Source organism: Bufo bufo, chromosome 5 (genome assembly GCF_905171765.1).
Source record: "Bufo bufo chromosome 5, aBufBuf1.1, whole genome shotgun sequence".
Taxonomy (NCBI): Eukaryota; Metazoa; Chordata; class Amphibia; order Anura; family Bufonidae; genus Bufo; species Bufo bufo.
Window position 1 is genome coordinate 350,382,512 of NC_053393.1, and position 16,836 is coordinate 350,399,347.

Genomic DNA, 16,836 nt, shown 5'->3' on the forward strand with positions numbered 1-16,836 from the left:
TAGCTGTGTGGTAACATGTTATCGGTAGCGTACAGCATTAGTCGTCTGTTCTAGTTCTACCGGACTACTATGTGGCCTTGTCCATACTAAGTACAGGACTGCCAGAATTATATGAAGCCCCATATTTTGATTTGAACCTCATTTGAATTTTGAAGTCAATGCAGATAATACATTGTGATATCAGGAACTGTTGTGCAAAATGACCGCCTGGGCCCTGCTACATGTATGAATGTGGTGAAGAGCAGATGATGCAATTGACCTGTGTGAGATAACTGAAGTTTAATACAAAATGTCATGTCTTTTTTAGATTGTATTCCCTGCTTTAATCTGCTTGACAAGTGAATAGTGATGTTGCTCTGTTACCCCTACTCCTGGTGGACGTGGCTCCATACTGGGGGTGTACTATGTTATTAGCCCTTCCCTACCTGTACTTATAAAGCTCTGGGCCGGTTGATTATTACTGTTTAAGGCACGTATCTAGGAAAAGCAGTTTCACTCTGTATTCAGTAGAGGGCAAATAAAAGAGAACATACTGGAATACAGCTTTGTTGATTGTACAGACTATATGGCGCTGCGTAATTTTACCTATAGACCAATAAAACACTGGTTACTGCTAAAACTGAAATTTTGTGATAATTAATTCTAATCAGCCTTTACCTCTCTCAAAATGCAGGGGTGTAGATGTGTGTGTGGGAAGGGGGGGGGGGGGGGAGAATATGAAGAAAGAGTTAATCATATTTTGACAGCAGTCTTACTGATGATTTGGCTAAGCCACAATTCCATGTATGCATGTCGACATATGATACAAAAATAGGCATGTATTAGGCTTTGTGCCATCTGTTTTTGATGAAGGCCCCAAAGCTGTGCTGGATCTATGCTGGACACAGGTGGATCCTGTAGGGCCCCACTGACTTTCAATGAGGTCAGTGACATTTTGACAGGAAAAGTTGTATGCGATTTTGATGGGCAAAATAGCGCTGCATGTGGAGCTATTTTTCCCACCAATGATTATGACCGATGTGCCTCCAGATGTGAACAAGGCCTTACTTCGAGACAAAGGGGGACCAAACTGAAGCTTCGGTCAGTTTGGAAGCATATGGGCCTCATTTATGAAAACTGTCCAACAGAAAAACTGTCCTAGCTGCCCACAGCAACCAATCAGAGCTTACCTTTTATTTCTTAAAGCGTTGAGCTCTGATTGGCTGCTATGGACAACTAAGACAGTTTTTCTCTTAATTTTGATAAATAAGGCCCTATGTGTTTAAATGTAGGGGCATAGTTGCCAACTTTCCAGAATTTGCAGGGACTGTCCCTGGTTTTCACAGACAGTCCCGGCAAATTCAGGCTAGGCTGAAAATAGGTGGGGCTAATGGTAACCCCACCCATAAATGGGCTTTCCAGTTGGAGTTGGGCGTTCTTTGGGGCAGGGTTTTCAGTGTCCTGATTTTTATCAATCCGTAAGTATGTATTGGGTCTTACCTGTAATCGGATGCTGTGATTTTAGGAAAGTAAGGCTAGTTCCACACAATGCATGCTGGCATTGCTGGAAGCTTGAAAGCCGCTGTCCGGCACCATTAATTATAATGAAGACTGGCAGTGATCTGGCCGCAACCAGGCAAATATGTTGAGAGTCCGCCGGAAGAAAACCCACTTGATTCTCAGCATATTTGCCAGGTTGTGGCAGGATCTCCACCGACCCCCATTATGGTTATTGGGGCCGGACGTAGATTTCAAGCTTCTGGTAATGCCGGGATGCAGAGAGATCTGCCAGGCTTTTCTCTGCCAGAACATCCGGCCGGATCTCTAGCACAAGTGTTAAATTCCCGCCATTGCAAAGTATAATTTTGTCCACATAACCATTACAATTGTCTTTAGTACTTCCGTTTATGCAGTCAGGGCTTGTTCACATCTGCATTAACTTGTCTGCCAAAAATAATGTACATGTGACAGAATGGAGTGTTCCCTTTTATTTTAATTATTTTCAATGGATGGTTGATAGAAACAGACGGTGTTCTGTTTAGAACCATCATTCAATCCATTTAATGGATCCGTTTTTTCTGTTCCACAAATGTAACAGAATAATGGAAAAGTCAACACAGATGTGAATAGCTCAGATGGAGAACATACAAGCATATCCACAATAGCTATGGACAGTAGCCCTGTCATATTACCACCTAAGGTAATGCTTAGCTCCTCTAGTAGACATCATCAATTGTGTTCAAGGATCATTGACTCCTCCACTATCATGGGAAGCATTCAACTGTAAAGAAAGTGTTACCTGTCCACATCGTAAGATGCTAAGAACTATTGTGGAAATACCAAGACTTCTGAGAGGTTCCCAATAACTTCCAAAAGAGTATGAAATAACTGATTATAGATCACCAGCTAATGTGGACTGTTTAAGCTGAATATGTGACCTAACAATTGTTGAAACCCTGTATGCAGTATACTGTTATGCAGTCAAATCATACATCAGCTTTATGTTTGTTCCGTGTGAAAGCTAGAATGGTACATTTCTTACCATAGATCTCATGACCTGTCTAATTTATTAAGGTGCAAAGATAAGCAAACAAGTCCACTCGGCACAACTGTATATAGTTGCATATGATCCTTTATGGCTGTTCAGGGAGAAATGACATCAAGTAACTAGAGAAATCCATATATGTATATCAGTCAACATCAGAGTCTCCTATGACTATCTCTGGCTAGATGGAGCTCGCCATCTGTTTGTAAACCTAGTAATATACAGGTGAAAAGATTAAAATATAATGCCACGAAAGCATTTTTATCCCCCTTTAACATATAAGAACTATGGCACATACTTGCCATGTATACATACACAACTCCATGCGACAAATCAAGACGCAGTAAGGATACAGCCTGTGGATCAGCTGAGGTTTTCGCAATAGTTAATTTGGGTCTAAGGTGACAACACATTCTATGGGGAACAATACTTAAAGCTTTTGCAATTCTCCTAAGTAATCTTGTGGCTTCTTTATTTTACCTTCTTTTGATTCCTTCTGTGAGGCTTCTCAATTGTTCTCCCTCACAGTCTATAACATAAGGGAAGGAAATTGTTAAATGTTAATGACCCCCAAGCAGACTGGAGAGAAATCCTGGAGATGGCTTCTTGCCCTCTGATTCTTGGCTTGATGAAAGTCCCATTTCGTCATCTATATCCTCCAGCTCTGACTGGTCCAAAAGTTCAAAGTCATCAGCTTCCTCTATGTCAGTATCCTCGGTGAAGCTGGCAGCTGGAGGCTGTGAGCGGAGCAAGGCAGACTGTAACTGGTCAGTGATAGCAGCGGTGATGGCCTCGCCGGCCATACTAGCGACTAGGTTATAGGGCTGCTCATTACCCAGAAATGTGGACAGCGATGCCGTGGAACACTTTTCAGCACTTGATTTATGACTTTTTTTATGCTTCCTCTTCAACGTTGAAGGTATGCCTATACTGTCTTCATCATTGGACCCTGAACCATTTTCTGGAGAAGGGAATTCAGTTAGGCCTCTAGAAAATGCCTCCTCTTCACTTGGTCGATCAAGATCTGCATTAAAGAGCAACAGCTATAAAAATGTACATACAGTATCATAAAGATATGGGTGGGATAAGGAAGCATTTTGGATTTACTTTCATCTGTTAGTACAATGCCTTTTTATTGCCTTACAGTACAACTTCAGATGCACTGAACTGAATATCAGACAAAGGAAACCCACATTGATTATTGGTACACTTATAGTATTTAAAAAGGTATGGTCAGGAGTATAAAAACATGACTGCATTCATCTAGAAACCCGTCTGTGCTGTTGTGTCTGGGAATGCAGTTGGGCCACATTTAGGGCCGTCTTTAACAAGGGGCAGCTGCCCCGGGCCCAGTTGCTCCTGGGGGGCCCAAGGCAGCTGCCTCTTGAGCCCTGCTAGCCACTGCCCCGGGTGTCAGGCTGTAAGCTACACAGGGGGTGCTGCCATGCCATGCCTGCCGGCACTCCAGGCAGCGTACTGTGAGAGCTGTAATTCTCTAGGACCTTAGATGACATCTTTACCATGTGACCAGTAACCTAGCAATATTACTGGTCACATGGCTATGAGGTCATCAAGGTTCTACCAGGAGTGTTGCTGTAGAAGTTTGCCTTAAAGAGGACCTTTCACCAGAATAAAACATCTAAACTAACTATACAGACATGTAGAGCGGCGCCCAGGGATCTCCCTGCACTTACTGTTATACCTGGGCGCCGCTCCGTTCGCCCGGTATAGCTTCCGGTATTTTCATAGCTAGGCTCCACCCAGGGGAACCTGACGGCGTCTCATTCTCCCATGCTGTAGCGCTGGCCAATGCTGTAGCGCTGGCCAATCGCAGGTATAACAGTAAGTGCAGGGGGATCCCTGGGCGCCGCTCTACATGTCTGTATAGTTAGTTTAGATGTTTTATTCTGGTGAAAGGTCATCTTTAACTGTGGAGCTTTTTTTGTGAAGATTACATCAGAAAAAGGTGACAGGGGCTGTTATGCTAATATACTGTAAACTACTGTATAGTGGGGTGCTGTATAGTGTGGGGGCCTGTATACTCTGGGGGGCTGTATACTCTGGGGGCCTGTATACTGTGGGTGCTGTATATTGTGGAGTGCTATACTGCTGTACTGTATAGTGTGGGGGGCTGTATACTGTGGGTGCTGTATATTGTGGAGTGCTATACTGCTGTACTGTATACTGTGGGGGGCTATATACTGTGGGGGGCTGTATACTGTATACTGTGGGTGCTGTATATTGTGGAGTGCTATACTGCTGTACTGTATAGTGTGGGGTGCTGTATTGTGTATAGTTTGGGGTGCTATACTGCTCTACTGTATACTGCGAGGTGTTGTATACTGTGGGGTGCTGTATACTGTGGGCTGCTATACTGCTCTACTATATACTGTGGGGTACTGTATAGTGTGGGGTGCTATACTGCATACTGTGTGGTGCTGTATACTATAGGGTGCTATACTGCATACTGTGGGTTGCTGCATACTATAGGGTGCTATACTGCATACTGTGTGGTGCTGGAGGGCACTGTAACACTAGGGTGAGCTGAGCCCTGGTCTCCTTCCTGCAGAGCGGTGCCCACTTCCAGCCTGAGCCCAGCTGCCCAGAGCACTGATCCTGAGCCGCTGGAGTCTTCAGAACTGGAAGTATTTACAGTCATTCACTGTACTCTACCAGATGTGTGGATTTTGTGTGTGTGTGTGTTGTGGTGGAGGGCGTGATTGCCTACTAAGGTGTGGGAAGGCGGGATCCAGGGGCCTGAATAAATTTTTGCCCAGGGTCCAATCAATATTAAAGACGGCCCTGGCCACATTCATTGCAATAGTACATACAACCTGTGGTCTATGTGGTGCCAATATTTAAAGAAAGTAGCTATGTTTTTCTATCCCTGTAATCCCCTTTAAAGGACAAAGTATTCGTAGACTCATTTCATCCTAGATTAAAAATTAATTAATCAGTAGCATCGCCAATAAAGGAAATAATTGTAACCAACCAGTGGAGAAGACATGAAAGAGTGCTGAATCCTCCAGGAAATGAGAAGCTAGAGAAAACTTGAGTTCAACTGATTCATGTAGTCAAAAAATCTCAGAAGAACAAACATTCAAAAACAAATTTAGCAAGTAATGAGTGTCTGAGGAAGGTAGACAGTACATAGAAGCCAACATATATTACCTCTGGACATTTTAAATAACAGAAGTGTTGCTGAGGGGTATCAACTGGGACAGTGTCTGGGGGGCTGGTTGCCAGGGAGGGTGCCAACAAGCCACTTTGGCTGAGCCAGGATATTCAGATTGAGGATGAGGGCACTGAACTGAACCTTTGCCTTGGGTGAAGAAAGGCCTAGCTACAGCTCTGCAAATAAAGTATTGATATTGTACCACATCGTCTCTTCCTCTGGATTCTCACCGCCAAAGTGGGCAACACATTATTCTGGTCCCTTTCCCAGTGATGTTTGGGAAATGATTGAGGATGTGCAGATCCTCTGAGCACCATGCTCCTTCAACGTCTGATCTAGACATCTTTGGATTACCAAATCTATCATTTCAATATATTACTGTTCTCTGTTCAAGGCACCTTTTTAAAATGTTAAGTGGAAACTGCCATGCCTGTGGCCTCATCCATCATACTACTGTTTATATCACATTCAGAAACAAAATATTTAACACAGGTATATGGCTAGATAAGAGACCGCAGTGATACACTGTCTTAAGCCACACAGCTCTGCAAGCAACCAAGGGGCACATTAAGACCAGTGTTTTAGATGCTGGTCTTAATAAGGTCCTGCGCTGGCAGTGGATCCGCCAGAGTTATGTAGAGGTGCCGGCCTCCACCGCTGCTTCTAAATGTAAGACAGCTACATAGCTGTCTTACATTAAGAACAGGCGTAGAAAATGGTGAATAAGACAGTAAATGAGTAATTTCCCATACACCCTTCCACTTTCCACTTTCTTAGACCTGGCCGGAGGTGGGAAAAGTCACAGATTGTGGTGCAAAAGAACCTTTGCGCTGCAATCTGCACCCAAAATACGTCTAATTTAGGCGTATTTTTGTTGAATAAAGGACCCCCCAAATTTTGCAGGGTAGTCATAACCATGGAAACGAGTAGTGTAAAGTGACAAAACCCCTTTAATGTTTCCATTTACTGACAGTAAAAAAAAAGTTTAATTAAATTCCCAATAAGGGTGATATATTAAAACTGGTGCAAAGCAAAAGCTTAGTAATTTCCCATACAACCAATAAGACCTCTCATTTTTCTGAGGTCCTTCGGAAGGTGAAAACAGCATCTTGATTGGTTCACATGGACAACGACTTTTAATTTGCACTGGTTTTAAAACATTTCCCCTAAAGCAGGCATGCTCAACATGCAGCCCTCCAGCTGTTGCAAAACTACAACTCCCAGCATGCCCAAACACCCAACAGCTATCAGCCTACAGCAGGGCATTGTGGGAGTTGTAGTTTTGCAACAGCTGAAGGGCCTCAGGTTGAGCATGCCTGCCCTAAAGTATACTAGCTGATAGCTGTAGGCTGTCCGGGAATGCTGGGAGTTGTAGTTTTGCAACAGCTGGAGGGCTGCAGGTTGAGCATGTTAGAATTTGTTGGATTTTGTTGCTCATCTGAAAGTGGGGAGATTACAATTAGCATAGTACGTGATGGTTACATACGTAGCTCAGGTTTGTAAGCTGATTATATGACAATATTAGCATAGCAATGATTTTTTTACTCGTACCATCTGATGTATCAGTCTGCGGAGTGTACCCTTCTGAGAGGTTGAATGTCCCATTCTCTGTCCAGGACAAGTCGGAGGGTTCTGTGCCAGAAATGGATAGTTCTTTAGCTGCTGCTTCTGGACTGAGCTAGACAACAAGAATCGTATATTGTAATGCCATTCTTACTTGCCTACTTTGAATGAGCAAAAAAAAATTGGACAGCAAAACATTTCTAGAACCAATAGTGGAAAAAATCAACACTAAAACATAACGTTTAAAATATGATAAAGCAGACTGCATAGCTGTGTATAATAATAACCTCCTTATTATGAGTCACATGTATAAAATATGATAAAGCAGACTGCATAGCTGTATATAATAATAACCTCCTTATTATGAGTCACATGTATAAAATATGATAAAGCAGACTGTATAGCTGTGTATAATAATAACCTCCTTATTATGAGTCACCTGAGGGCACAATGCAGAAATCTCCAATTCACTGTCTTCTGCTGTAGTCGTTTTTGTATCTTTTTCTGCAAAATATGGAAATACATATTTAAATGATTTCAGATTTTAATGGTGTCATTTATCAAACTGGTGTAAAGTAGAACTGGCTCAGTTTCCCATAGGAACCAATCAGATTCCACCTTTTATTTTCACAGCTCCTTTTGGAAAATGAAAGGTGGAATCTGATTGGTTGCGATGGGAAACTGAGCCAGTTCTACTTTACACCAGTTTGATAAATGACCCCATAAGTGTTTTAGTCACTGGTATTTCTTTGATATTTAGTTTTGTGCATAAGATGCAATAACTAGTATCTAGTACACAAGTCTACAAATGTTATTCTGTGATAATTGGTGAATATGAATAATTATGACTTCTTTCTGATATTATATATCATACTGGAAATGTTTATCCTATTTTCCAGGGAAAATCAGTACAGATAAGTTATGGGCGAATTCGGTTGTGGATTTTGTAAAATCTCATCCACTCTGATTTTCTGCTTACAAATCTGCAAGAGAAAATTTGCAGCATATACAGCAGTGGTGAACGTACCCAGAACCATAGTTTTTATGTGTAGTGTTTAAATGGTCTAAGGGACGCCATACACATTAGCCATTTCTCTGTCCTCAGCCGAACCAAGCGTGTACAGTATGTGTGAGTCGGGAGAGATAGCTATTGGCTGAAGGAGAATGTATATGTATGGGATAGGGGGCAGGAAGATAGCCTAAAGGGGTTTTCTTAGAGTTTTTTACTGATGACCTATCCTCTGGTGATCAGTATCTGATCGGTGGGGTCAAACACCACTGCTGCCTTCCCAAACAGCTGATCGGTGGGAGTCTCGGACCCACACAGATAAGATACTGATAACCTACCCAGAGGATAGGTCATCAGTGAAATAACTCTCGGAAAACCCCTTTAAGTGTTCAGCTGCCAGCTTCTGAAGGGCACCTTACGATTATTTGTTGGTTTAGAACAAATACACTTACTAGATTTGGCTTTCATCCACAGGCTCAGAAATGACTGCAACCCAAAGTCCAATTTCTGCAGAACTGGCTTCAGTTTGCTGCACGCTTTCTGTCCAATTTCATTGCATTTCAATAATGGACACAAGAAGGCACACAATACTGAATACAAAAAAAAAACATGAAAGATGACTGATGTGAATGGTTCATGATACTATTGTTTTTAAAATCAGTGTTACAAATGTACATATCTAATGCTACTGACCAGTCAATGTGGACCCACTGTGCCAACTAACCGGTCTGGCATCGGGCTAACCCTAAGGGTGTTATTCTGGTGCTTCCCCGGTATTCACCCTTTAACCCCTATAAAGGGATTGGACCAGACGACTACCTATTGGGGTATTCCCGGTGTAGTTGGCACCAGAAGCTCAGGATACACAAAATACACCAGAAATGCACGAAATCCACAGGTACAGTCTGAACAGTCACTAAGGTTTGAAGGCTATTTTTTCAGGTCCAGGCAGCGCACAGTTAACGTGGTAGAGGTTAGACACAGGACCGACAGGCGGGGTAGTGGTGAAGCACACACAAGGAAGGCAGGCTGGGAACTAGACTGCAGCACAGACTAGGTAGACAGACAGGGTATGGGACTTGAAAACAAAGAACTGAACTAGAAGTGCAGGAGCACACAAGCAGGATGGGTACTGGACTGAAACATGGCAGGAAATACCGCAGGTAAATCGCAATAGCACTAGACTATTGAATACCTTTGGCTGGTCACCAGGGAACCTAAAGCTCAGGCACCCTCTGCCTGGAGGGGGTGTATTAAATACCCTGGAACCCTCAGTCATTGGCTGGGGAAGGATTTGGTAGTGCACGCATTAGCCCATTAAGAAGCCAAAGGTGGGAAAGGGAAATGTCTAAGAGAGAATCAGGCAGAAGCATGGAGGCAGAAACATGGACAGGGCACCGGCAAGCAGAATGGCAGATGGGATGGTGTTCACAGCAGGAGAGCCGCTGGCATCGACCACAGACCTAAATCTAACAGACACAAATAGCATTTGAGAATATTTTTGGTACAGAAGGCTAGAGAGTGTCTAATAAGACTTGGTGTACCCATACAGTAAGTACAGGATACTACTGATTCATCTCAGTGGAGAATGGAGTCCCAGCACGTGGACACATACCAATAATATATTGATGGCCTATTCTAGGGGGATGGGAGAGTGTTTGATTACAGTATTAAAAATACCAGCGTTCTGCACACTGATTCTGAAGGGGACCATGAACAAGAGGGAAATCGAGGGGCACAAGCACTCAGACCACAGATTCACAAGGAGAATCAGAGAGGAGGCAGGGCAGCTGGTAATAGGAGGAGGGTTCTTTTTAGGGAAAGGGCCCCCAGTATCAGAGTACCTGCTATGGGAGAGAAAGGGCCAACAATAAAGTCCAGTGAACCAGCTGATGTAGCTGACAACCTACAGATTATTAACCTATCCCAGAGAGTTCTTTGTGATGGTGAAGCAATGTCTTTTAACAACAAAATCTTACACCAGCTCAGAGGGGTGTCAATGGTGAGCTCCCGTGCACCCCCATATGCCACCCTCTACCTGGGCTGGTAGGAGAGAGAGATAGTGTTCGGTGACCCCATGGACCAGTGGACACCATGTGTCCTGCTTTGGCTGCACTTCATAGATGATGTGTTCATCTTATGGTAGGGAAAGGAGAAGCAATTTGCAGACTTGTTGCCATGTTAAATGTTAGCACGCTTGGGCTGTTTTTCACCTCTATCACTTACGAGTGTAAGATCACCTTCCTTTACCTGTCTAGTATCTAAGACAAGGATGGGAGGATTGGAACTTGTATGTTCCATAGGCCGAAAGCAACAAATAACCTTCGAAGATGGGAAAGCAGCCATCCCTGGGTGTAGAAAAAGGCAATCCCTTAGGGCAAAGAGAAACTGTTCTGCTCTGTCAGATTTTAAACAAGTGGCAGACACTTTAAGGGGGAGCTTCAGGAAGCGGGGCTACCCAGAACAAGTCTTGAATGATGCATACCAACTTTCCCCAGAGTAGCAATCGGGAACCCATGCTAGCCCAAACATGCCCGACGAGAATAGTGGTACTCCATGTATTACTGGTACCTATGACACCACCCACAAAGTAGGACATCATTTCTAAATATTAGTGCCTCCTGAGCACAGACCCTGACATACAGTCGTTGGTTGGAGAGGCCCCAACAATCACACACTGCAGAGGTAGAAATGTAAAGGACAGATTGGCCACAGGTGTTTCCAGTCAAAAGAAACACCAACATAGCTGACACAAAATATAGTAGGCAAATACAAATGCAGTGGCTGTGTCCTGTGAGTGGCCGAAACCGTCACGATCATCTCCGCTGGGCTAACATACAGTATAAGGACACTTATACTGTAAACTGCAAAATTGGGGTGATATAACTGATCACTTGTATCTGTGGTGCACAATATGTTGTCAATACTATATGTGAGCTTAAGCTTCATCTAGGAGAACATCTGGGGGATGTGAGAAGCGGCCAGATACTGGGAGAAACATAAAGGTGATGCAAGGGTCCTGTGATTCTAGGGCATCGAGCAAGTCATGGTTCCCCAAGAAAAGGGGACTTGGACAACACACTGCTCAGAAAGGAGGAAGGATCAATATTTCACCGGCAAACTGAAAAAACAAATGGACTCAATGAGCAGATTGTATATACCTGCTTCATTGATTAAATATGAGTGCAGCTATAGGGCACCTCACAGACTTTTTTCTGGGGCTACTAGTTGACACAATATCATGTCCCCTGTAATTCCACATGAACTATATAGCCTATATGGGCAGGACACTTTCAGCGGGAGATTGTGGATACATATTTTATATATACTACATCTTATCCACTGTCCGAATACATGGCCCTATATGCTTGGACACACCTCCAAAATCGGATTGGTCTCCACATAGCAAGTGCCCACCTATGAGAGGGGCGCACCCTTTCATAATGAGTAAACATCGGTACAGCCTTGGATGGATGCTGTCCTGCACGTTACAATTGCTGCCAGCGCTCTATGATATGCTAGAAAATCCTTTCCATATGTAGCTGCAGTGATCCTGATGATGCACTGAAACTTAGGCCCCTTGCAGACAAGCATGTACGGATTATGTCCGGATGCGTTCAGTGAAAACTGCGCGATTTCGCAAACAAAGCCATTCAGTTTTGTTTGTGATCGCATTCATTTGTTCAGTTTTTATTGCGTGGGTGCAATGCGATTTACTGCGTTTTGCACGCGCGTGATAAAAACCAGAATGTTTACAAACAACATCTGTTAGCAACCATCCGTGAAAATTTGCTTGCAGATGCGATGCGATTTTCACGCAGCCCCATTCACTTTCATGGGGCCAGCGTTGAGTGAAAATCGCTGAAAATAGAACATGATGCGATTTTCACGCAACGCAAAAGTGATGCGTGAAAACCACCGCTCATGTACACACACCCATTTAAATGAATGGGTCCAGATTCCGTTCGCATCACGCATTGCACCCGCGCGGAATTCTTGATCGTGTATAAGGGGCCTTAGCGTTGAAACGCGTAGAGCACAATAGCTTCCTAGCCAGGGGCGTAGCTATAGGGGGTGCAGAGGTAGCAGTCGCTACCGGGCCCAGGAGCCTGAGGGGCCCAAAGACCCTTGTGCCACATAAGACACTGGCATTATAGAAAGTGCATACTGGTCAATTTACACCTCTGGCTGGAGGGAAGGGGTTAGGTCAAGAATTTAGATTGAGAGGGTGCCCTTTCAATGTTTGCTTCTGGCCGCAGGAAGGCTATGTGCTCCCCTGCCCCTTGCCAACAAGCACTAAGGGACGGGGGCCCAAGCTGAACTCTTGCACCAGGGCCAATGAGCCTTTAGCTACGCCCCTGTTCCTAGCCTCTATATTGTCATACAGTGCTGAACCAGGACACAATCCCTTCTTCACCCATTCAGCTCATATGAGAGAAGCATCGGAGCGATGCAGGGCAAGGGCTATTCTGCTTACATTTTTACACTGCTAGGTGGAGGCTTCCGCCTAGCAGTGATCCCAGTGATGTCACTGGCACTAATGGGCAGTCTATAGAGTTGCTCTAGACTGTTTTACAGGCTAGGGTAGTGCTAAGGACCACTCATTAGTGCCAGTGATGTCATCGGGATCACTGCTAGGCGGAAGCCTCCACCTAGCATTCCCATACAGAGACCCGTTACGTCACCGGATCTAAAGAAAAAGCCCTTGCCCTGTGCGATACAGCTGAATGAGGGAAGAATGGGTTATGTCTGGGTTCAGCTCTGAACCCGGACAACCCCTTTAAGTCCACTGGTTCTCAGCTATTATCTATGGCTAGCTATATCTATCAGCTCTATGTGAAGCCTATCAGTCATCTGCTATTATCTGGAGGGGCAGAAACAACAGGTGCCTACCTACAGAACAGTACTGAAAACAAAACTAAAGGAGCGTATTGTTCAGCCTGTAAATCTGGGACCTAAAACCTCATTTTGGTCAGTGATTTCCATCAGTGATTGTGAGCCAAGACCAGGACTGGAGCCTCCATAGACATAAGGTAAAAGGGAAAGATCTGCACCTGTTTTGTGTTTAGAGCCACACCTGGTTTCCCTCGCAATCACTGATGGAAATCACTGACCAAACACTGATGTGTGAACGAGACATAAGGCTGTATTACACCAGCCGATTCTGCAGGTGATTGTCGGGGAGGAAGAGTTCCTTGCGGACAATCACCTGCTCGCTAGCGGAGGAGACAGCTGCGATTACACGCAGCGATCTCCTCCACAACAAGGGGAGGAGCAATCGTCATTCCATCACTTGTCCCCATGGTTGTTTGCCAGCAGCAGATTGGGATTAGACAGCACGGTCTGCTGCCATCAAACAATATTTTTTAAGCTTGCTGAAGATTCTGATTGCCCGATAATCGAGCGTTTGCTTGTTCATCAGGAAATTGGTGGCAGTATTAGACTGCCATATCATTGTTAACTAGCGTTAAGGGACTCTGCCACCAGAGACCTCCCTATACAACTATTTGCAAAGACACATTGCTATCATTCACTCTTTATCTTTTCTTGATCCGAGGCTTGTTTCCCAGATTAAGATGCCTTTTCTTAATATACAAATTAGACCTTTGGTGCAATGAGGGCGTCACCATTGCTCTTGTTGCACCCAAGCTCAGTTCATTTCTGTGGCCTGCCCCTCCTTGGCTGCTTTGTTTGACAGTGGCAAAGCAGCCAGGGAGGGGCTGGTCACAGTAAAGCTTTGGTGCAACAAGAGCAACGGTGATGACCGTTTTGCACCAAAGGCTTAATTTGTACACTAAGAAAAAGTCTCATAGTTCCGGAACAGATGAGGTGAACCACAGGTATGTGTCTATGCAAACAGTTCTGTATCTGAACACATTTTGGGTAAAATTGACACCAGTTTTCTGCTGTAAATTATGATGAGTCTGTTAGGCCGTGATGGCCCGTCCTCTTCCACCAAGGGTTTAGGCTGAAAAATGGTCACTTTTCGACACCAGAAAACTGCCTCACTTGATACCCCCTAAGTTTATAACACCTATTAATTGGCTTACCTGACACCAGAAATTTTTGCCAAAATGGTGTCTCAATTTTGGCGCACATTGTTATATTTTAAGCCACACCCCTATCCAGCAGGCCACTCCCCTTGTGAAACCAGACAAAATAACTCAAACACTTATTAAATGTGGTCCTAACCATGCACTCCAACTTTTTGTGACAAACTGGTGTAATTTGATTAAATGTCCCCCAATGTGTTAAAAATTGTGACTATCATTCTGTTGTCACACAAAAGTGTTTGTCTAAGGATATTACCCCTTGGTGCAGTCAGATGCATGCTGCCAAGCAACACCCACCCACCTGCGGAATCCAATAGCCGCGCAATTTTGTTGTGGGTGGGCGTGGCTTGGCCACATACAGTCACCGTACCTTTTTCTTTTTTTATATGCATGCTTCAAGTACTCACATGTGAAGTAGGAGAGGACAACTCCAGGAATGTAGCTTCCCAAAAGGATGAGAAATGTACATAGACTGCAGACCAAAAGGCAAAACTGAAAAATACAAAACATCACTTCAGGACATTAGTTATCATGTTAAAAATGTTAATGTTAATAAAATTCAAGATATGATACTTATTGTCAACTGTTAACTTCCACTGGAAAGCAAGTAAATCTTATTGCATTAATAAGGGGCAGATTTATCAAGACCGGCGAAGATATTCCCTGCACCACCGGACATGGGAGAGCTGGGAACTTAAAGTGGCCCTGAAAAAAAAAACTAAAAGTGGCCCCATGTTGTAGGCAGGTCCAAATTGACAGAGGGAGGGGCAACACAAGTAGGCAGGGCCACAGAAGTAGGTGGGGCCTGAAATACTGTAGTGCAGCACAAAATACCGCCCCAGCAGAAGCAAATACCACAGTGCCGCACAAAATACTGCCACCTTCATCACAGTATTCAACCGTCCTGAGGATGGTGATACAGTTGAGTTCAGAGTTCAAGAGGGCACCTGAGCCTATTACCTGATGTTCCTAGCATTAATGAATGCTTAGTGCATCAGATTGTTATGTGCCCGGCAGGTGGCCCCCTAGTTATCGGCCCACCAGGAAATTTCCCTATAGGGTCTATGGCCAGTTCGCCCCAGCTACCAGAGGATGCGATTAATTCATGACAAGGCGCATGCCTTGTCATAAAATAAGAACAACCTCTGGCAGTCAATGAAATCTACACCAGCTTGTAGCTAATGTAGCAGTCATGATTTACAGTGTCAAAGATGATAAGTCTTCCAAGGCCCACACCATGTCCCCTTTGTGGCGAGGCCGGCAGTAAAATGCCATTTGTCCAAAACTTTTTGCACAAATGGCATTTAAAAAGTCAAAGACCCAGGGTTTGCAACTTTTTTTAAACCAGTTTTATGGCGTATAGGGATGATATATCTCCTAAGTGTACCTTGAAAGGGTTATACCCATCTCAGACATTGATGGCATATCGCTAGAATATGGCATCAATTGCATATAGGTACAAGTCCCAGATCTGGAGGAACCCACTCTTATCTCCAGAACAGGGCCGCGCAAAGGAGCTCACACCACGCATGAGCAGCGTGCTCTTTATTCTGTGCTATGGGGGTTCCGAAAATAGTTGAGCCAGTGCCCTTGGCTATTTTCACAACTCCCACAGTGATCAATGGAAGGTGACCTAGCGATATGCCATCAATGTCTGAGATGGAAATACCCCTTTAAGCTGCAATGCTTCACATGACAGGTCCTCCTGGTCCCCAAGATGCAGTCTTCAGAAATCAAGCTCCTAGTCTGTTTTCTAGGTGTTAGTTTCAGTGTGCAGAACAAGGAGAAATCAGGCGTCTCAACCTCATCACTTTTTGATACAACTTACGGACACACTGGAAAGAAAAAATGAAACTATAAAATGTTATGTTAGGCTACTTTCACACTCGCGTTTTGACTTTCCGTTTGTGAGATCCGTTCAGGGCTCTTAGAAGCGGTCCTAATCATCAGTTTGCCTCCGATCAGTCACCATTCCGCTCTGGAGGCGGACACTAAAACGCTGCCTGCAGCGTTTTGCTGTCCGCCTGACAAAGCAGAGCCAAATGGATCCGTCCTGGCACACAATGTAAGTCAATGGGGACGGATCCGTTTTCTCTGACACAATAGAAAACTGATCCGTCCCCCATTGACATTCAATTGTGTTCAAGATGGATCCATCATGGCTATAGAAGACAAAATACAACCGGATCCGTTCATGACGGATGCATGCGGTTGTATTATTGTAACGGAAGCGTTTTTGCAGATCCATGACGTGTGTGAAAGTAGCCTTATTTATATCTATGGCTCAGAATACTAATTAGTCCAGACGTGGCGGGTACGCTGCATATTTTCCAATGTGAAATTGTGGACGGCATATCTGCAGTGTATTACAATACCAGAAATGTAGATGAGATTTTACAAAATCTCATCCACACACTGTGGGGAAAAAAAATCTGCAGTGAATATTGACCTGTGGTGTGGATTTTAAATCCACAGCATAACATTTTAAGGTATGCATTTCCATCACAATCAC

General features: G+C 44.1%; 1 protein-coding gene across 3 annotated transcripts in view; it reads right to left on the reverse strand.

Annotated features, from left to right (window-relative positions):
* Positions 1 to 1,458: 1,458 nt before the first annotated feature.
* The window catches only part of RETREG1 (reticulophagy regulator 1), a 116,961-nt gene continuing 101,583 nt past the window's right edge, over positions 1,459 to 16,836 (reverse strand). For 2 of the 3 annotated variants that reach the window (XM_040434261.1, XM_040434263.1), the window contains 5 exons: positions 14,732 to 14,816; positions 8,724 to 8,861; positions 7,684 to 7,766; positions 7,251 to 7,377; positions 1,459 to 3,548 (listed from right to left, as the gene is read on the reverse strand). In XM_040434261.1, the coding sequence (XP_040290195.1) occupies positions 3,085 to 3,548; positions 7,251 to 7,377; positions 7,684 to 7,766; positions 8,724 to 8,861; positions 14,732 to 14,816 (897 nt within the window). In that variant the 3' untranslated portion in view covers positions 1,459 to 3,084. The remainder of the gene's footprint in view (positions 3,549 to 7,250; positions 7,378 to 7,683; positions 7,767 to 8,723; positions 8,862 to 14,731; positions 14,817 to 16,836) is intronic. The other variant, XM_040434262.1, reaches the window with a different exon arrangement.